We start from the raw sequence: 23,185 nt of genomic DNA on the forward strand, positions 1-23,185 counted from the left end.
GCCAATGATACTACTAACATGCTTGAAGTTAAGCATGGGATTAAGATCTGTACTGAGCTGAAGGCTGTTAAAGAATCCCACCGTTGTCCTGTGACTGCAGAGGTGGTAATAGACCACTACACCTTGATTGGTCCCTTACACTATCTGCTACTACTTGTGCTAAACAATGTGTTCTACCTTGCATCTAGCTGTGATGCTGAGAGCACCTTTCTTAGACCTGAAGAAGAGCTCTGTGGGGCTGAAATCCTGTCTCTCTCACCAACAGAAGTTGGTTCAACAAAATACATTACCTTACCCACCTTCTCTCTCTAATATCCTGGGACTGACATGGCTTCAACAATACTGCATACCCATCAAACGCATACCCCTTAACTTTACAGTGACAATATACAAATGTTTTCTGTTTTTCAATGCTAAAAATAGAGGATCTCCTGCCGATGTAAAAGGAACATTTTACAAGTAAGAGAGTAATGCAAAATACCTTAGAATATAATTAACCCCAATTTAGAGTCAATTGTAGATTGCCGAAATACTACAGGATACTATATCGCCGCAGAAGATTATTATAAAGGTGCAGAACTGTATTTGAGCATATATTCCTTAACAGTTTCTTATCTAGGTACCTACATGGCCCACATCACTGGTTTACCTCTTTGGACCAACCAAAACTTTCTCTCCTTAGTGTCTGTCCTGATTAAGGACAGCAGGATTTGACCTGTGGGAGGACAACTCAGTGGTTTGAGCATTGGCCTGTTAAACTCAGGGTTGTGAGTTCAATCCTTGAGGCGGCCGCTTAGGGATCTTAGGCAAAAATCAGTACTTTGTCCTGCTAGTTGAAGGCAGGGAAATCAATGACCTTTCAGGGTCTCTTCCAGTTCTATGAGATAGGTATATTTCCATATATAGGTATTCTCTCTATGAAGAACAAATGCAGGTAATTTGCAAGGTTTACTTTTTTGGCTACAGCTATTTGAAGGTAGTCAGGTAATTCATCTAATTGAAATTCAAATATATCACTCATTCAAAAAAATAAAAAAAGAAGCATTACTACACTTCTCCACTTGACAATCTGGCAAGATTAAGGGGCAACCAAGTGTGCCATATGCACACCTATTCCCACCCACAATTGGCTGCTCCCATAAAGAGACATTCTGAAGGACTACTCTAAATATTAACTGCTACATTCCATATAAAAGTTTGTAGTGAAACAACTCGACTACTTGACAGGCTTAGTGGTCCAGCTGAAGTCACATGAGAAGGGTGACCAGGATTTAACCTGAAATACTATATAATTTCCCCCAAAGCATTTTTATTATTCATGCTTACAAGATGAGATTTATTCACAAGTGCATTAGTTACAAAACACCTCAAGATATCATATAGCTAAGGCACTTGATCTTAAAAAGTTGCAAACCAAATAGTTTTGGAGACTGCTTTGGGACACACAAGTTGTTCACTTCAATTCCAAAAGAAAGTAGGTATCACAGAAAAAAAGCAACTTTGGCAAGTAAATTGTCACTGTCTTTGCCCAAGCATTTAACAAATGCTTGTAACAAATATTCACTTTAACTGAGATAACACTATAACTAGATCTATTACATACCATCATTTAAATGTTTTCTTCATTTAATAAAATGTGCACAATAATTCAATGCCACAGACTGTATGGACCAATAGTAGGATGACAAAATACTTTGCGTGTGTGCTTTAACCATCTGAGAAGTGTAGCTAACCCTTTAAACCACATACCTTGAAAAAATCTTTGGTGTTAAAACTTTGTAATTTGTTTCCTTCCCCCACCCCAAACTTGTTAATGTCATAAGCTAGTGGTGTTTTTGAACAAATTTTCCATATACAATACATGGTGCATTCTGACATATTTTAATCTGGTTTTGCTATTAAAATAACTAATGATTTTTAATAGTTTAACTTTGTTTGATATCAAAGCAGCAGATACAACATGTTTAAGGCCTGATTTTAAAGGCTCTGAGCACTGTCAGCTCCCAGTGAAGTTAATGGAATACTCACTTCCTCTGAGAACATGGACAATAGTGCTTCCACTATCAATCCCATGGGAGATGATTAAGAAAGTTAGCTTGCTTAGGCCTGGTCTACACTTAAAAATTAGATCAACCTAGCTACAGGGCTAGGCCCTGGTGCAGTAGTTAAACTTGACCTAACCTCTGTTGTAGATGTGGCTAGGTCAGTGGAAGAATTCTTCCATCAACTTAGCTACTGTCTCTTGGAGAGGTGGATTAACTACATAGATAGAAAACCCTCTTCTGTTGATGTAGGAAGCATCTATGCTATAGCGACACAGCTGGAGGATAGACATCCCCTTAGTAGCTATGCTACTTTTCTTGCCATGCTCTCTTCACACTGAGATCCCCTCTCTCTTTAAAGGGGGCTAAAGGCCAGCTATCTGCTAAGGCCATATCTACACTTCAGCATAGTTATGGAACTGTAGCTATGCTGCTGTAGCCCTGCAGTGTAGACACAGACTACAGAGATGGAAGGAGTTTTTCCGTCACTGAGCAATGGTAGCATTATTCCATCAACCCAGTTACGTCGAGACTGGAGGCTGGGTTAGCATAGCGATAGTTCTCAGGGGTATGGATTTTCCACATCCCCAAGCACAGCGGCTATGTTGACCTATGTTTTAAGTGTAGGCCAGGCTTAAGTAGTTCCTGATGGCCTAGCTCCAAGGGAGCTGCACTACTAGGGACAGATGGGAAGACCAGCATCTCAAGGGTTTGGGGGACTAAATGGCCAGTTTGCCCATAGACGTAGACTCAAAACCTCCTATTCTCCTGAGGAAGAACTGAGGAATCTCTGAGAGGGGAATTTCATAGAATTTTCTTTCCTCCTTTGTACTTCTTATAAGAGAACCTACAATCAGGCCCAACATTATTTCCTTTTCCTAGATACACTCATTTAATGCAGTAAGTAAAAGGATAACATGACTATTTAATAAAAGGGAATAGCCCTGTGATGGCTGGCCAGAGTGGTGGCAGAAAGTAATCTGCAAGACAGCGTTGAAGTCCCAGCACAGGGAAAGTACAGTTTATCTTCAAATAGTATATGGAAGCACAATATCCCAGTCCTGGGCTGGATTATTTAACTAAAGAAACACTCAAAGGGTATGGGTACACTAGAAATGTATGTGGACCTATTAGATCGACCTGTAGCCACTGTGGTGCGCTACCCTCATTGGGTCGGTGCTGTGTGTCCTCATCGGGAGCACCTCCCACCAATCTAAGAAGGGCAGTGTGGGGAACTGAGAGCTTGGTCTCCCCTTTTCTCCCACCACCACTCCCACAATGGTAGCCAGGCAGCCATGTCAATGTCATGGCTCACGCCGCCAAGGCTTCTCCCCCTGGCTCCCAGCCTGGAGTGGGGTCCATTCTTCCCCTGGAACTGGGTGACAGATGGGCTCTATCTGCCTGGCAGGGACGCAGTATCTACACAGACACTATGTCACCCTAACAACACCGACATAAGCCTTACGCCTCTTGTGGAGGTGGAGTTATTATGTTGGTGCAGTATGGCATTTGCATCGGTGGGAGAAAGGGCTGTAGTGTTGACATCGACATAATTAGGGTGACATAAGCTGCCTTATGTTGACCTAACTGTGTAGTGTAGACCAACCCATAGTATTTGTCAGCTGACTAAATCCCTACTTCTCATTGCTAGAACAGGCATTTCCCTGCCTCTGCTCAGAAGACTGCAATGAAAACAACACAGCAAAAAAGTAAATTGTAGTTGTAAAATTCAAGCAGTTTAAATAATCTAAAGGTATTTTAGCAACCAACATAGACAAAAGTATTTAAAATTGGATTTAAATTGATAGTGCCTCTTTTACATTTTTTAATTGGTGAAGGCAGCAAACTTGTCACTGTAAGCTGCTTTCTACCAAATATTACAAATAACAATATCCATGACAACTTTGTTTCTAGGGCCTCAAACTGACCCTTAAGTCTTGTATAACCACTGTTGGCAGGAACAGCAATAGCCAAAACAGAGATGATCTAATTTTATAAGTTTCTCATTACCAGCTTTCTGTCCAAATTTTTCCCTTTGCAAGTATTTTCCAAGTACACAGAAGCAGAGAGACCTATGGCACCAGACTCACCCTAGAACAGCCTAGGGCCCAGATGACCCTGCAAGGTGTTTATTCTTTTCCCCTCCCTCCCTCCCTCTGCATAGCTCTCATGGTAAATCTCAAATATCACCATGAAAAGTAAACATAGGGTTGGCATCCTGACCAATGTAAGCAACACTAATGGCACTGTCTCCAGAAAGAGAAAATAATGCTACTAATGTGCAAATTTAGCTACTGCTGTTACTCAGGTATTCCGTTTCACAGCAGTTCTCCGAGGAGGCCAGGCCCTGTGAAGTTCACAGGAGTTCTGCTATTGATTTCATGGACAGCAAAAGCAATCCCTACATGGCAATCAGGGTGATAACATGTTTGAAACTTACCACTGAAATAGGTTCCATGGCTTCTTGCTTGATAGGGACTGGGTCAAACATTAGCATCTTTTCAGTGAAATCTTCTGATGCTGTGTCGTCCTGGATTATAGGGAGGGGAAAAAAACAAGTTAAGTTGTAGGAATGCCTAGAATCAAGTTTCTGAATTTTTTTAACCTATTATTCCATAATATTAAATTTATTTGATTTAATTCTTCCAAATCTATGGATAATCTTTATGTTTTCAAATATTCTATTATACTAAAACTGTTTGGTGGTAGGATATAAAAGTTACTTTGTAATTTCAGTAAAACCCTATGATCAGCATATATTTAGGCATAGTCCAGTGGATGACTGGTCAAAAAGTACCAAACAGGCATTCCATATATTTTTTTCTATAAAAATAACCTTAATGAATTTATAATGAATGGAAATTTGTCATTAATTCCACAATGCATAAACTATGAAATATCCAACTGTATATAATAGGTCTTCTCAACGAGTATTGGACCATGCTTTTTAAAATTCCTTAAAATGTTCCAGTATTATCATTTGCACAGTACCTTCCTAAGGAGACCAGTCCAATTGCCATGAAAAGGCATCCATTGACTTCAACGGAAGCTAGGTTGGGCTTTTAAAGTGCAGATCAGCACACCTACAGCATGGAGTTACTAGCTGTAATTAGCTGCAAGTTGCTGAAGACAGTATGTCCCAGCTCAGATCATGCACTTTTTCTACCATTCCAAGTTGAGATTAATTTAGGGTTGCAACTTTCTAATTGCACAAAACCAAAAATCCCTTCTTCCTTGCTCCTTCCCTGAGACCCCACCCTCACTTGCTCCCCTCCCTCTGTCGCTTGCTCTTCCCATCCTCACTCACTTTCATCAAGCTGGGGCAGAGGTGTATGAGGGCGCTGGTTAGAGGTGTGGGCTCTGGAGTGGGGCCAGGGATGAGAGTTTTGGCATGCGTGGCAGTGCCAACCAGAGCCGCAGGGTCCCTTTTCAACTGGACATTCCGGTCTAAAACCAGATGCCTGGCAAACCTAGATTAATATTTGTTTAGCTGTAGAGACAGTGAACATGAAAAGATCTGAATCAGATTCAGGAAGAATGGCAGCCCAATACTTGTCAGTCTCCAGTCAGTAAGCCTGATGGCAATGTTGATAACACTCTGGTGCTTTGACACCTACTTCCACGCAAGGAAGAAATTAAAAACAAAGCTAATTTGGGGAGGTACAATAGATAGCCTCCCAATCAGACGTCACAACTGATAATTCAACTATTTTACCAAAAGGAACTATGACACCTCAACCACTATTTTGAAACAACTGTACAGTTCCAAGAGTTTCCTTATTAAAAACATGATTTCAGAATTTAGACTGTGTTCTGCATAGCCGAAATTGCTTTAAAAAGGGAGCCATCTACTTTGTTAGCTTCTTGAAGCCTATTTTCAAGTCTATTTCATTTATAGTAATTTAACTATCCCAGGTAATAACCATATTTACACATTTACCAAGGGTGACAATTGTGGAGGAAGGATGTGAAGATGTCAGGGAGGACTAGGAGCCTTTGGAGTAGGACAGAGAAATACTAGAGAGGCTACATGGTAAAGCCAAATATTTTAGACAAGTGAAGGAAGTTTATACTCAAAGACATTAAAAAGTTCCAGTTGACAAGTTTTTTTTTAAAAAATTGAATATCATTTATGAGAATGCTGATATCATATATGAGAAGGCAGAGCCACAAAACAGATTCTTCCAGAGTACAGCCTGGAGGACTGGCAGAGTATTCCAGTTGACGAGGAGAGTATGGGACACAATGTCACCATCCTAGACAAACTGTATGTCCTTTACAGTATATGCAGCGTTGTAGCCGGGTTGGTCCCACAATATTAGAGAGACAGGATGGGTGAGGTAGTATCTTTCATTGGACCAATGTCTGTTGGTGAGAAAGACACTTTTGAGCTTATACCGCACTCTTCAAGAGCGTGAAAGCTTGTCTGTCTCACCAATAGAAGATGGTCCAATAAAAGATATTACCTCACTCACCTTGTCTCTGTACAGTATAAAGACTGATGTTAAGTATTAACACATTCAATTGCATCCAGTAGGTGGCACTAGAAATCCATAACAAATAAAATGTTACTGTACTCCGTCAAGACAATTTCACTGGGCGTAAGCTTAAGACTCACTAATATATTAAAAAGTTTTAATTGTGTCTGGAATTTAACAGTTTAAATGGGACACAAAAATATATATGCCCCAAATTAGACCAATTCCAATAGTCCTATATTAATGACCAATCATGCAATAGTCAGTGTGTACGCATTTGAGAAAACAATTTGAGATATGTGAGAAAAAGAAAGAATGAATTGTTTCAAGCCTACCAGGGATTTACTTTATAAATCAAGGGTAAAGTTTAATAATTTATGGAAAATACTACAACAGTATACTTCCTAAGTACTTGGAACGAACAAAGCTTGACTTCGAAAGAATAAACTAAAGCATCATTGAATATAAGCATGAATATCATCATCCTGGAAAAAGGGGAGGGCCTGATTAAACCAAGTTGAGAAAAAGAGAAACAGATACAGTAGTTCAAAGAAACTGCTAGTTTTGTCTAAATAAAAAGTAAGTAATAGCTTTGAAAGATAGAAAATTTTATAATTTGGATGTGTCTATGTTCATTTGTCAATATGCCTGTGAGAAAGTTGAACAATTATGAAATCTTTCCTGCAACTTCAGGGAATCATTTAAATTAGATATTTTTCTGAATTTATGCATTTGATATAATTTTCTGAAAAATTAAATTTTCCTAGTCACTCTCCCATGAAGGAACTTTGTCTATATATGACTTCCCAAAGACACAGATATATGCATCTAACAATACGTGAATGGATAAGGGATATTCCACAATGCAAAAACAACCCAACCCTACACTGCATGCCAGTCTTCATATATATGAGAATTTGTAAATATTTGCCTTCAGAAGCTTTCCAGATGCTTTCCATTTTTTAATTTAAATGTGTTTTGGAGAAGTGACACCATCAACTTGTAATCTAGTCACTTGAAGGGAAAAAAAAGTTTAATAGTTTCAGATAATACACCTTCCCTCCTCCCCCAACCTATTCCCTCTGCCATTTGTTGTAGTTTTGAAAATCACATTTTTCTATTTTTAAGGTTTATTTTTTCTCTCCTGCTGCTATGTGAGAGACCCACACAGAAAATCATAGAAAGCGACTAAAACCCATATCCTGCAAACACTTAGCACATGCCTAACTTTACATATGTAAAAGTTACATACACATATTTGCAGAATTAGGGACTAACTGACTGTACAGACGTTAGAATGAAACTGACAACAGAAAGTGTCTTGCAGAGAGTAAAAGTGAAAAATTCTTTGTCCTTCATAGTCATCTAAAAGAGTAGATAACATTTTTACTTTTACTGCTGTATCACAGTATATAAGTTGATGTGTTATACTGTTCTTTTACTGTACTATTTCTGCCTAAATAGTAAGAGAGGCTGATTTTGGAGAGAGGACACTACATTATGCATGATCTTTTGGTCCTGCCTGTATTCTCAGCTGGTGTAATATGGTGTAGCTCCACTGGAATCAGTTTACACCAGCTGAAGGTTAGCTGAATTGTTGTTCTGGGATAAACTCTAAGGGGGAAAATAAATGCATGGAACAATGATCTATTTAAAAGAACAATGCTTGAATGGAAAAAAGACACACTGGTTGTGAAGCCTGAATTTATTTCAAGTAAGTAAATAAAAAAAATTGTATTTTGTTATTTCTGATAATATTTTATAGTAAAGGTTCTGTAGTATACTTGTAAAAATCATACATATGTAGGCATGCAAGATCACACTATACTCCCCTGCTATTAAATGTTTGAGAAGCAGGGGGGAGACTGCCTTATTAGTTTCAAACATAAGGTGTGAAGAATAGTAGGGATCTGCCTACACACCGATTTCGTAACATACTTGTTTCACAGTCCGCAGCTTGTTTAGTAAATAAGATTATTTTATAGAAAACTAAAGTATCTTCTCAAGCACCTGTGGACCCTCCTGACAGCAAAGCAAGGAGAAACCATACAATTCACATAAACCATATTAAAAAAAAATCAGAAGTGTCAACTTTATCTTTCTCAAATTAGATGAGCTACTTTGCACAGAAGAGTTTTTATGTGGGTAAAAAAATGTATGCTGTATGTAATCTGAAACTAAATAATTAACTGCAATCCAGTAGGCAAACATTCCACCCTCTCTCTCTCTTTGCTAACAAGCCACCCAGTTTTACTTTCCTGCCTCCTCCCATTCACTCCACCCTATGGATCTTTGCCAAGGCAGTCCAACTTGTCCAAACAGGACATGGCTTTTGATAAGATTCTGCTCACACCCTGTATTTCTAAAAGACAAGCCAAGCAATTCATTTTTGTATGTAAATAAGGACAGGTGCAAAGGTAAAGTCCAAGCAAAGTCCCTCAACATTTTCACAGCTAAAGCCAAGCGAAAAGACAGCAGGTAAGAAAAAGACAAACCCCTGCCCTTTATTAAAGGAAAATGCTACGTTCAAATCCTATGGAATTTTTACCATCAAAATTTTCTTGTCAACATCAGAGACGTCTCAGTTTTAACTTCTTGACATGTATGGTTTGATGTGAGTAAGAGTACTTAACACGTGTTCCAACAATAAGGATTTGTACAGACTATTTACTCTGGATGAGATTCGCCCATGGGCATAGCAGCTACAGCACTGTATCACTAACAAGATGGAGGGCAGCTACAAAACACAGAGGGCTCTGCATACCCACACATTGGCCTACAAGCGCCCTATAGCTTTCTGTGAAGGGAGGTAGTTTTGGGTTGGGGGCTGGTCTTAGCCACACAGTTCAGCAGTTACAAATCCCCAAGAGAGATGCAGAAGGGCTTTGGCCCAGTTCTAGTTACATATCTGGAATAGTGGTAACCAATGATCTGATCCACACAATGGCTAGGGGTGGTGAGAACAGATTCTGCCCCTCCCATCCTCTGCACAGCACCCCACACAAAGCTTGTTTATTCAGTTTTTGTGTCACGGGGAAACAGGAGATGGGACCCTGTTTCTGCGTGAGGCTCAATCATTGTTTAGAAAATGCTCTGTATTATTGGCATAATTACAAAGTAACTTAATTATTGCCACTAAATCAGCACTACGTTAGTGCCCACCACTGTAGCTTTTACAGTAATGTATCACAGGGCAACTTGAGTCAAGTGCCCAAGATTTTCAGCCATGATCTGAAACTACTTCTTCCTTTATGAGTCTCAAGCTAAACTTCCCCCCTGCCCCAATATTAAGGAGAAGTGATAATATTGGAAGAACTATACTGCTGTCATCCAAAGGCCAGGGAGGTTTTCTGAGACTGAATGAGAAATAATCTTCAATGAAGCCTTAAAAGATAGCAGAAACTGGTTCTCCTCTGTTGAACTAACAGGAGTCCCTGGAAGGGGTAAAGGAAATCCCCTCCACAGCTGGCAACAAGATTTCTTTGTATTTGTAGTAGTAGTTGCTGATCCAGGGCCTTGAGGAGCAAAATACACAAGAACATACTCTGATTTCCATGGGAAGTAAGCATGTGCTTAACTGCTTTCCTTCATCAAGCCCCAAAATAGCACCAGACACAGAAAATCTCAAATTTAGATTAGCAATTAGATTCAGTCAAAGGGAATAAGAGAGAGAAGACTGAAAATCCAGGGTGTGTCTGCACTACAGAGACTATATTGGCATAGCTATATCGCCATAGCTACGCCTCTGTAAACCCGTAGCGTAGACACAGCCTACACAGATGGAAGAGGTTTTTCAGCCAGTGTGGGAACATAACCCCCAGTCCCCAATGATGGTGGCTACATCAGTGAAAGCATTCTTCCCTCAGCACAGCTGTATCTACAATGGGGTTTAGGTCAGCATACCTATGTTGGTCATGAGTGTTTTTTTTTCACATCCCTGATGAATGTAGCTATGTCGACTGAACTTTTAAGTGAAGACAGACCCAGAGACATCACTGCTGGGGAAAGGATCAAAGCAGTTTGGCGCACGAAAAGCAGTACTGGGGAAAGTTAAAAGGAATTGGCTGTGCAACAAGAGACAATTTCTACTAATAGGTAGCTTTCCACCCTCCCCCCAATAAAAAAACCCCAGTGATTTTCCAATGGGAATTAGAATAACTCCTGAAACATGCTAGTACAGTACTGAGATTCAGAAAATGCACATCACAACCTTCTCATTACTATAAATCACTTTGTTTGATCTAGAACTACTTTAACATATTAATTTGTCAGAAGCCATATAGCATAGTCTGTATTTCACTGAAATTTACAACTGTGCTGTTCTGTACACTCCAATATGTGTACACTTCAGTATGGCTGAAAAACACATTTTTCCATATTAAAAAAAAAGTCTTAGAAAACAGTTTCTAAGGGTATTCATGAAAGGTATTTGTTTTTTGAGTTTGAAGTTTCCACTGAGAAAACAAACTTTGCATCCATACAACCTTATGCAATCCCTATTTTATATATCTATTGGCCCTAAAGAAGAAAGAAAGACAAAATATCTTTAGCCACCTCCTTAGACAATACTGCATACAATACTCTCCCTTATCAGGGCAGACTGCTGTCTGGTTTCCTGTCTCAAGCTACTGCTTACAAGGAGAAATAGTTTAGTAAAGAGAACAGATCAGACCTCTGAAAACAAGTGAAGTATGCAGAATGGTATGACAATCTTTCCCTTCCAAACAGAATCTTCTTCTTATTTTTTTTTAACTAACTAAAAAGTTAATTTTAAAGAGAATTTGAAAGGAAGAATAAAAGTAGCCTTTGTTCTATTCAGGAAGACTGGTTGGGAAATGGAGAGGCAGAAAGAGTGTGACAGACCTCAAAGCTAATTTACACACACAGAAATGAAAATGTGAAAAATCAGATGGAGTGTCAAAAGAAAATGTCAACATCAGGATACAAAATATCATCCTCTAATATTAAGGTACAAGTCTGCTCTGTTTCTTGATCAAACATATTCCAGACAGATTTTTACACCTTTGACCACATGAGGCAGAGCTGAAAATCTCTAACGTGTGTGTGTAGGGAAATGAAGAGAAAGTGAATGGTGACAATGAAAGAATGATTAAATAAACTGGACTCTCTAGGAGTGGAGGTTTTGTCTCTCTTCTCGTGTACCAAAGTGTGTTGGCAACCTCCCCAATCCCCCCCATCTCTTTCCATTATGGCTTATTTTAGTATTTAAAATCTGTTAGAGATTTAGTTTTTCTATTTAGCTAACACATACTTATACTAGTTTCCCTTGGGACAGACCAACAATCGCTATTAAATTCCTAAAAGGAAACCTTGGTATTAGATAAAACATTAAAAGTGAAGGGTTAAATCTGTTCCTAAACCCGCTCTGCCAAACTTCACATTCTGGATTGGAAGCAACGAGCCTTGGAATGAAAACACAAAGCTTCAATACTGGCTGCATAGAAGAGTTTTATTTTTGAAAGAACCTCCTTCTAGCTATGACAGTTAATTTAAAATACTTGTTCTACAAAATGCAGAATTTTGTTGTAATATGAATCTCTGTTTCTGATTTTATAGAAACTTGACTACAGAAAGTTGTGAATAGCAAAATTTACTATACTACACACTGCTCCCCGGTACTAAACTAAAGCTAGGTCAACACCTTTTGCTGATCCAGGGAGAAAAGATGAAATGTGACTGAGGCTCAAATCCTGTACAGTTTAACTAGTAGCTAAATTACAATATTTATTCACTGTGTAAGGACAATATACTGTATATAATTTTCTAATAGCAGTAAAAAAACAAAAGTAAAAATCCCTAAAAGAGAAAATAAGGATTCTTAAAAATACAACTTACCAAAATTAATAGCTTGCGGGTTCACTTAAAATAATTCTTACAATTTGTATTTCTGAAGAGACAAAAAGCAAAATAATGTAAGTATCCATATATATGTGCATTTCAGTGAGTTGCTACTTATAATTTAGATATAGTTAAAATTTAGTTATCTATGTTCAGTACAAGTGTCTCTAAATCCTATTATGCTTTCTGAAAAAAATACTGGAACTGTGTCCAACATAAACTTCCCCTTTTTTAAAATGTAACATCTAAAAGCTAGCATTAGCAAAAGAAAAATTTCAAAAACAAATTAAATAAAAATGATATATTTAAAGATGGAAACATTTCTGTGTGCATGCAAGGAAATGTATTTTTTTTCAAACATAAGTGAGAGAGAAAGACAGTCCATCTCCTATTTTCATATGATTTCTCATTCATTTAGGGCCTGATTCAAAGCCCTTTGAAGTCAATGGGAATCTTTGTATCAATTTCAATGAGCTTTGGTTCAGGTCCTTAGTTCTCCTACACTCAGATGCAGAGTAACAGAAATATTTCTTATGTCCTCTTTTTGAATTTCCTCTTGATGTTTCTTTCTGTTGGTCCACAGCAGACAAATGAAAACAAAATATAATATCAAAGTAGAAAAAACATGTACTCTGCTCCTTCAAAAAGTGCTCAGAGTTTAGCAAAACGTAGCACTGCCATACCCATTGAATCCAAAGAAAGTTGTTAGTCTCTCATTTTCCTGCATTAAATCTGGAAGAGTACGGATCCTTGAATTCATGTAACAGCACGATATTTCCTCCCTTCAAAAAAAATGGTACAATTCTAATCTTGATCAAAACTGGAACAGAAAATGATCACGGTGGTATCTTCAGAACAGATGTGGGGAGAAGCCAATAGGTTTTCACATAAATGAATATACAGGGCTGGATTCTCTTCTCACTTGCACTGGTATTACACCACTGCAACTCCATTGACTTTAATGGAATTATTCCAGACTTACATTGGCACAGATGAGAGGAGAACTCAGACTCAATTTTTTTTTAGAGTCAAACAAGTTTTTAGAAAAGAGAATGAAACTCATTATTCACCCATGTAAATATATCGGAGTAGAGGGTGTGTTAAATGGTTAACTCAGACTTCTTATGCTGACATAACACAGGCAACTTAAGCAATCATGAGTGTGTAGAGACATGATAACTCACTGGGTGGGGACTGAGAGTTGCAGGGCAGTGACAAGGGGCCTAGACTGGGCTACTGGTCTACTTAAAAAAACAGCCTGAAACAGGAAAGAGCACACATATGCCACTTGGAATGTATGACGCAAACCCCAGCCTTGAAACAAAGAACAGGAAACAGCTCTGCTGGCTGTGCTGGAGAGAAAGCACAGAGAAACATTTAGGCGGCCCTCTCTGACCCTATATTCATGAGCAGCTGGAGTTTTTTAAACAACAACAGTGGGTGGAGGTGTTTGTTCCTTGGGTGTGAATACAAACACTGTCTTTATACAGGAGACCTGCCCTATTTACAAACAAGCAAATATCTACACTAGAAGAGGACATGTGATTTTAGACACCACAGATCATGGTAATTAACCCTAGCCTTCCCTTGAATTTCTTTTTGCCTCTAAGCTGCTAATATTTAACTACAGCCTGAATTTTATAACACCATATAGCTAACTCTTAGCCTAAAATTATCTTCTTCAAAAGAGAAAAACTGAACTATCGGGTCATTACAAGAATTAATTTTAAAAGTACAGCCTATTTTAGAAATTGGCTATTTTCCCACTGCAAAAATTCAGTATGATTTGACAGCTGAAGACTGACATAATTTAGTGCACAGTGTTGCTGTATCTGTTGGTCCCAGGATATTAGAAAGACAAGGTGTGTGAGGTAATCTCTTTTATTGGACCAACTTCTATTGGTAAGACAGACAAGCTTTCAAGCATACACAGAGCTCTTCTTCTCAGTACACTGATGGCAGAACTTAATTGAAGAGTTATTAAAGACTCACTCTGCTAAAACACATACCAATAACAATCCACACTAATTTTCACTTTTCTGTACTTTTTCTTTAGTTGCACTTATCAAATGAGATTTTAACTGTAGAACCAGTTAACCACAAATATTTTTTTTTATTTTTGACAAATCACTAATACACATCACACTAAAACCATTAAGCTGTTTAAAGAAAACATACTGAGAATAAGGAGTTATGGGGGTTAAGAAGCACACCTCATCTAATGAAATGTATCAGAATAAGTTTATACTTAGTTTCATTCAGCACAACTACTTCACTATTCTTCCTTTTACAACATGCTTTGAACTAGTTCCACAGGGTGGGTCGGACAGCTGCTGTACCAGATATTATCAGACATGGAAATGTGTTACTGCAAGTTACATGGATTAGCAGCCTAGTAATGACAGTAACCACCGTACATTTCATTTTAGTAACAGCAATTTCAGAAGTACGAGATTACAATTGGTTACAGAAGAATCTACACAACAGTGTATGGTTGTATGTTCTATAGTTATATTACCACTTCCATATTTTCTTCATAATTAACATTTGGAAAGGTAAGTATCAAAAGTATCTAGGTACTTGATTAGCTCCTCATCACTGTAGTATCCTAGCACTTTCAAATGACTTAATTCACTTTTACACCATGACTTACCTAAACACTTTTGGTTTTGTAGTGCTGTAGTCATGTTGGTCCCAGGGTATTAGAAAGGCAAGGTGGGTAATATGGTTCTCGCCCACCTTGTCTCACTTGTGGTTTTGGCTGATACTATAGCTGTTGTGTAGGTGTAGTGTATTTTCATAATATTGTAGGGCACTCTCATAACAGTTATATACTGACAACATTTCAGTTTCCTCACAAAAGGAAAGGACCGTTTTATGTCTTCTTTCTCCACCCACCTCCCAACACCAGGCTTCACCTACTATTATGCATTAACCAGTGTCGGCAAAACATATTTACCTGCTTGGATAAAAGGAAAGTATGCCACTCAACTAAACTCTGCTGCAGATTCTTGTATTTGAAATATTAGTGTTATCAAACTAAATCATACATTTTAAAGCAAAAGGGATAAAGTTAGTTTGAAGTAAGTGTCCCCAGGGTCAAACAGGATTATCAAATCCAGATGTGGTTCCTCTCATAAAAGAAGTTCCTTATACAACAACCAAGACAGCACATCTTAAAACTATTCTATGGAAAAAAATACATGAGTGAGCAGCAATTGTATTCTTTGCTTTCAATACAGATTAAAGAACATTTATGGACATTAATTTCAATAAAACCAAAACCATGAAGTCCCTCCATCCATGACCCAAGCTTGGCTTTTCATAATAACACCACATTCAAAGTTGAGCCCTGTGAATAGTGACACTTCCTGAGTTTTCAAAGGGCCACTATGTAGAGGCAGAGCACAAGCAAACAATGCAGGTGCAGTAAAACTGAATCAGAATGGATAAAGAAATTGATTTCATCAAAGATTTTCTGACAATTTGAACAATTCTAAACTGCATCTGACGAAGTGGGTATTCACCCACGAAAGCTCACGCTCCAAAACCTCTGTTAGTCTATAAGGTGCCACAGGATTCTCTGCTGCTTTCACAGATCCAGACTAACACGGCTACCCCTCTGAATTCTAAACTAGGTATTACTCCTGATTTTTTGCTACTTCGTGTAGAATTTCAATGTGGGGTCTTAAAGAACGACTTTCTCTAGTCCATCCACTAACCTTGCACCCCCCAGCCAATTTCAGTATAATAACTTACATCTGACAAAGACTGAACATAAATATTCCTATTCCTGTTTAAGAGTAGAAAAACAACATTCATATAGGCAGGAAGTCAATTATGGATGTCATTTCCAATTCCTTATAAAAGTTAAAATATAAAGTGTCAGAACTAAATATCATATTAGAGATTTGAACTTATTCCTAGAAAAGTGTTAAATAAGACTAAATACGTTAATATTTTGTTTTAAAAACATTTTAGGACTAATTGTATCCCTGGTGTAACTCCACCACATTCAGTCAAGTTATACCAGGGTTAAATTTGGCCATTAAACTATTCCACAGTGCTATGACCCTAACCATAATGTACTAGTGATAGTGTACTATTTAGAAAAGCCAAACAACAAAAACAACCCTCTTCACCTTTTTTTCTCCCCACAGAAGACAAACATTTATAATCCAACAGAAGTGAATGAACCCATTACTTTGTCCAACTCAATTTTGTACTTTAATAGCATTAGCAAGCTCTGATGACATTTTAAATTGTAGATTTGTGTATTGCACTGCAGTCCTCCATCTGCCAAAAGATGCTCTGGGGGTTGAAACAACTGCTACTGAGTAGCAGGAGCCCAAGAGAACTTCTCATGTTGTCCAAGTCAAGAGCCGGAAAGAAAAGGACTCCCTTTTACATGGAGACAATGGAGCGTCTCGGGATCAGCACCAGAGTGCCCAGCCAAAGGCCACACCAGGTGTGTCATTTTTCTAACCCAACCTCTGTAAAAGCCAGTAAGACAGAGAAAACCACACACACCAGAGCAGACCCCCTCTATTTTGTCCCACCCTCTCTTGCAACCTTTGCAGCAATCTCAGAAGCTGGAGATGGAAACAGCCGCAGAACCCCCGCCCCCCCTACTCGGCCCCCTATACACACGTGACCTTCTGTCCCCTCTTCCCAGAAAGAGACACGGAGTTGGTAACCCCTCCTTCCGCCCTTACAAGCAGTGCAGAAACAGATACTAAAGTACCACAGCAGTTGGAGACAGAAACATCCATTCTCCCCCCACCCCTGAAAAACTTTCGCAGAAGTTAGAGCGTGTCAAGTCGCCAGGACGGTCCGCGGGCGCAGCGCCGGCCCCCAGAGCAGCCCGCTCCCTCCCGAGCTTCAGCGGGCTCGCAGCTTTGCATGCACCCAGGTCGCCCCAACGCTGACCCCCCCCCTCCTTCTTCCAGCAGCTGGAAACTTTGGCATGTTGCAGTCAGACGCGAGGACTAACCCCCCTCCCCTACGCTCCCCGCGCTCACCCTCAGCAGGGCGGGGGGGGGTGTCTCCGCCGCCGCCCGAAGCCCTGCGATGGGGGCTGTGAAACAGAGCAAAGCACCCGGCCCGCGTCCCGGCTCCCTGCGGCTGAGGCTGTGCGCTCCGCGGTGGCCGTGCGTCTCTGGGCGAGGGGAGGGCGCTCGCTCGGCTCCCCCAAGCTCCTGGCACTAGTCTCCGCTGTCACATGACGCCGGCGCCGCTCGCTCTGCCAGGCTCCCTTGGCCGGCGGGGTAAAGGGAGGGTCAGGGAGGGGAGCGCGGCCAGGGCGGCTCCCAGCCCGCTGGGTGGAGGCTGCGCTGGAGGGGCCGGGGCGAGTCACTGGCTCGCACACCCAGCGAGGCACGCACTGCTCCCCCCGCCCTGCCCCGGGGAGGCAGACAGACTCACAGACACTAATTATCCCCAGCACAGCGGAGCCGCCGCCCGACTGGCCCTTCCAGCTGCTCCTCCGCCTCTCCCTCGCTGCGTGTCAGGCAGAGGCGTGCGCCTGGCATCCAGCGCCAACTACACCCCTCTGCCCGCCCCAGCAGCAAAGCTGCGGCAGCAGCCAAACAACCTCACGGCGGGCGCCCCCGGGGCAGCAAGAAGGGAGGCGCGCAGGGCGGACTGCCGCAGAGCTGGCTTCACAAACACGGGCTGGGCAAGGGCACTTGCACCCAGCCGCCCACGAAGCCCTACTCTGCCGCCCTTTGCAAAGCGCCTGGGGGGCACGGGCGGGTGGAGCGCTGCCCGCGTCGTACAGGGCGCGCGCGGCTCCTCTGGCCGGGCTGCTTGTGCGGCTGCTGCCTGGGGGCGGACCCTTCTCTTGGGTTAGGAACTCATGTTCCATGTAACGTGGGTGCACCCACAGGCTCTGTGTGGGGCTGTTTTTAGGACTGGGCTCCATTGTGGCTCAGCGTTAGAGAACAGGGGCATCGCATACATGAAAGAGACGACGTGTAGCCTCCTTGCTGTTAAATGAAAAGGGGAAACAAAAAAAGAATTCCTTCCAATAGCAGGAGGGGCTACGTTCTGCTCTCTGATACACCAGCCTGCTGTGCTCAACAGCTGAGCCAACTTCTTATAAGTAAGTGTCTAACTTTAGGTACTTAATAAGGTTGGCCAAAGTGACCAGGTCAAGGCAACACAAGAAATCCTGAATTATGCTCTTGGGCACACCAATGTAAATCTTAAAGGAGTAACTCTGAATTTAGACTGCTTTCAGAGTATACGCTGGCCCTTAAGTGGGAAACAGTGTGAGGACTAAAACTCACATCTCCTGACTTCTAGTATGATCTTTTAACAACAAGACTGTTATTGTTATTTATTTATGGCCAGGTTCTTAAGCCCTTACTCCACAAACAGCCCCATTAACTTCAGTGGAACAATGTGTGGCCTCACATGCTACCCAGCCTGAATAAGGGTGTAAGAATCTGGACCTTAGCGACACTGGTGGGCTCAGTACTATTCAGACTATAGAAGGAGATTCTGTCCTTGCCCCAAGGAGATTACAATCAAATACAATACAGTACAAAAGTGATATACAAGTTGAAGGTCTAAAGCTATTCAAATTTTAGAGTGACACAAATAATGCGACAAATTTTGCTCTCTCACACACGCACCCACAGCATGAAAGTGGTATTTGCCCCCTGTCTCCAATTTATCTGCTTTTACTTAGGACAGGAGTCTCAGTGGAATCTGCTGAGTGCTCAGGACTTTTGAAAATCAGGTCACTTGTTTAGATGCCCAAATGTGGATTTTAGAGCCTAATTTTAGGAGCCCATTTTTGAAAATATTGGCCTAAAGTTCCGAGCTTCATGGTTTAGACTATGATTCTGCCATTAGGTTGACACATTATGGTGTGTGAAACCATGCATTCCCCCAGGACACCTATAATACCTAAAAATAAGACAGGCAAGGGGCAAATCCTGCCTTCACTAAGGCTCTGATGCTGCAGTAAGAGCTGTGTGGACAGATGAAAGCCCATTGGAGCATTCTGTGAATGCAGTGGTCCTGTGTGTAGTTTTCTTATTGCAAGATCAGGGCCTTATTTTGTAAGTCAATGGGAGTTGCTGGGTACTCAGTACTTTTCAAAATCAGACCATATATTTCAGTACCTAAATAAGGACTTTAGGCATCTGTTTTTCAGAAGATTGACTGTAATGTATTCCATTCCCTTTGATATTTTTTATAATATTATAAAAGCAACACAAAGACCTAAAGGCAAAAAGCCCTAGTTATTTAAGCATTCTGCTATTTGCTTTGTTTACAGACACATTACAATCCATGCTTTTTTAGTTCAAGGATATTTTAATGTATTCTTTGGTTCATCTTAGCACATTCTCTAGGCAAACATGGTGTTTTAAAAACTGAACTAAGCACCAGTCTGAAACCCTGAAGAATATACGCAACAATAATGAACCCTGGGATACAGGAGCTTGGTGACTCCAAAGGTGCCTGCTGAGTGATTATGATGCATCACATCACTATGCAGTGTTGTTGAAATATTATCATGTAACTCTTAAAATGTGAAATTTTATGTTATAAGGTTATAACCTATATCAAAAATAAACACACGCGTATTGTGTCAGTGCACACCAAATAGTCACAGACATCTCATTGTAATGAGGAGGAGCTGCTGCAATGCTCCTATATGCATATGCTCAAGTATAGGGTAAGATAAAAGTAATACTACTAATTATGTCCCAATTCTACCTTAATTTATTCAGGTGGAGTTATCACTGACTCCACTGGTAATTAAATGTGTGAAATCTAGAACAGAATTGACTTAATCACAGTGTCATATTGTTGGATATATAACATATATCCACTAGGTCCCTCTGCTGTCCCCCGCCCTGATATCAAAGGGAGTTTTGCCTGTTATAGCCTGATTCTGTTCCACCAGTGTAACTCTGTTGACTTCAGTGGAGCTACTCTGGATTTACACCAACACAAGTGAGAGGCAAATCAGAACTGTGAGTCATTTTTGGCTGAGCGAAGTATAGCCCTACACTTAACTCAATGTCTGTCTGTAATGCAATAACTTTTGAATGCTGCATCCTATCACTTTCAAATTTTCATGGAGTGTTCTAGGCATCCATGGGCACAATCTTATTGATTTGGGTGAGAATTGAAAAACTGGAAAGGGGAAATGAAAAACACGCAAAGCCCGAGGCACCTGGTCAGCACACACATTAGCTTCAATCAGATCTGAATCTGTTCCTAGATCAAAGACCTGCTCAATAGCAGTCATTAATACTCTCTATCTCTGTCCATCCTTCCAACAGAGTTTAAAATGTAGGGAAAATGGGGGACCTTGGTGTGGTGGAGGGAAAACAGGTTCACGCAGGGTCCCTGGCATGTGGCAGAGGAGGAAATGGGGGACACACACAATCTCTGGCATAGGAGAGGAGAACGTATGGGACTCTGGCATAGGGGGAGGAAGAATGAGGGGGCATCACTGGGTGGGAGAAGGTGAGAGAGTTGCAAGAAATCACTGAAAAAGAGGTGTGGGAAGGAGCTAGTGGCAGAAGGGGGGCATAGAAGGAGACAAGGAGCTTCTGTGGTATGCAATGAGCTCAGAGTACAGCAGCAATGAAGTGGACCCTCTAGTTAAAATGCTTAAAGGGCCAGTCCAAATTTATGGTAGAGGACCAAATTCTCCCTGGTGAAATTTATCCCTGCTGAAGTCAGTTGAATTACAAGGATGAATTTGGCCCAAAGTACCTATAAAATTATGTATATTAAAAGTAAGCCACTTTTTTATTTTGCTTTCTAAGACAAAATTAATTTAAATGAAATGCTGTAAAATCCAGAGTTGAGAACTCTGCTGCCACAAGCTTTGGAGGCTTCTATATTTTTAATCATTTCACTAATCTTTTGGTGCCCTGCTGCCTACAGGAATTCACAGCCCCAAGTTAGATTACCAGGCTCCCTATACAAGGCATGAGTAGAGTTAGACATCTAAAAAAGGAATTCACAAAACGCTGAGACAAGGGTGAGGCCTCAGTCCTGCCCCTTAAAGGGAGTTGGCTGTCTAACTCTGGGCCGGAAGCATCTGTCTCTACTGAGGATTCACAGCCATTGGAGTTAAACTCTCAAGTCAGGTTTGCTGACTTTCACAAAAGCCCAAGAAGAAACCAGTCATAACCTGGTGGTCAGAGTACTCAACCAGGAAGTAGGAGATTCAGGTTCAAAAACCCCCTTCTACCTCATATAAAGTAGGCCCTGGGGGTGACTGCCGTGTTTGACTCAGCCCTATTTTCCACAATCATTTCTCACTCAGTTCTGGATGCTGGCTGGGGATCGAATCAATTTGCTGCTCGCGGTGAAAGCTTCTTGTATGGCCTGTTGTAGAATCTCCACAATCAGGAAACACTTTATTAATAACAAATGGAAACTTCCCCTGTTAAAAAGTCAAGCCCTAATACTGCACACACACACACACGAGTAACTTTTTATGCATGTGAGTGATCCTGTTTAAGTCAACCCGCGTAAGTGTGCATAATTGGGCCCCTATTGTTTAGGTGGAGGAAGGGTTGGGGTGAGAAGTAGCAAGGTAGAGCTCCAGTCTGTGTCTGTTGTGCAGGTGCAACGGGAGGAAACAATTAGAGACATTTAGGTAGGAGCAGATTTCAACCAACACAACATGGGGCTGTCACCACTGCAATTAGTCAGTATGGTGCTGGCTGGCTGCTCTTTGTCAGTCCAAGCCCTAAACCTGCTATCACCATGGTTACTTTCCTAGCACTTTATTAATTAATTTAATAATGATTATTTTTATTCATCATTATTATTTATTATTATAAGAAATCTAACTCACAGCTGCAGCAATCAAAAATATATTGAAAAGACTCAGGCCAGAGTTTAGCATCTGTGTGTGCCTGTGTCTGTGCGCTTTTGGGATCCAACATGCTTCTGCTGCATTTGTAATTGGCACTGGCTGCTGGGCTTGAATTTCACTACTGAAGGTCCACAGGGACCACTGTTATTATTTATAACATAGATTTGATCCAGGGAGACCTAAAATTTTCATATTCTAAAGTGCAGCACTAATTTCAATAGCAAATAGTAGAGATCCACATGTAACTACTCTAGACTCCAGGGACCTGATTCTGATCTCAATTACAGTGGTGTAAATCCAGAGTAATTCCATCTGTATTGACATAACTAAGATCTCCATCCGGCCATGTGTTCTTTTGAGAGCCAGTGTACAGCTGCTCAATTCCTTTCTTCTACTGGCTGGGCTTGAATTTCATTACTTGAGGTCCACAGGAACTACTTTAGATTTTGGTACACAGTGATGCTGAAATTCCTACCCAGTGGGTAAAATGAGGCACAGAAAGATGATGTGATTTACATAAATAGGCATATGGAGTCAGAGTTGAGAAATAGAGTCCTGTTGACTACAGATACCTGATCTCTATCTACAATACCACTCCCAGAAAAGCTGACTGGAAGCAAAGTGGATAAGCAGTTCAGAAGAGGTGGAATACTCCTTTGAGCTCAAATATTTTGTAGCATAATTATGTAAACCAGGCTTCTTTATGTTGCTGATGACTCCTGCTGAATAAATACTTGGTCCTTCTTTGCTCCCCGAAATGAGCCACAAAAGTCCTGAATGAATGATACTGTGCTCACTGATGTGACAATTGCTGCATTCAAAGAAACCTCACTATCTCTGCTGCTACCCTCGCAAATTCTTCCTTCAAGATCCATTTCCACCAACTATGGCCTAAATGTCTTTCTGTGTTATGGTCATTTGGACATAAAGGGCTAGAATCTCAACGG

General features: G+C 40.7%; 1 protein-coding gene across 3 annotated transcripts in view; it reads right to left on the reverse strand.

Annotated features, from left to right (window-relative positions):
* The window catches only part of KLF3 (KLF transcription factor 3), a 32,364-nt gene extending 14,540 nt beyond the window's left edge, over positions 1 to 17,824 (reverse strand). Inside the window, exons 1-3 of one of the 3 annotated variants that reach the window (XM_032775281.2) lie at positions 17,401 to 17,824; positions 12,377 to 12,428; positions 4,483 to 4,572 (exon numbers count right to left, since the gene is read on the reverse strand). In XM_032775281.2, the coding sequence (XP_032631172.1) occupies positions 4,483 to 4,539 (57 nt within the window). In that variant the 5' untranslated portion in view covers positions 4,540 to 4,572; positions 12,377 to 12,428; positions 17,401 to 17,824. Of the gene's footprint in view, positions 1 to 4,482; positions 4,573 to 12,376; positions 12,429 to 13,062; positions 13,158 to 17,400 lie in introns of those variants that run through there. The other 2 variants (XM_032775288.2, XM_032775304.2) reach the window with 2 other exon arrangements.
* Between the last annotated feature and the right edge of the window lie 5,361 nt (positions 17,825 to 23,185).

The sequence above is a fragment of the Chelonoidis abingdonii genome, chromosome 5 (assembly GCF_003597395.2).
Source record: "Chelonoidis abingdonii isolate Lonesome George chromosome 5, CheloAbing_2.0, whole genome shotgun sequence".
NCBI classification, from domain to species: domain Eukaryota; kingdom Metazoa; phylum Chordata; order Testudines; family Testudinidae; genus Chelonoidis; species Chelonoidis abingdonii.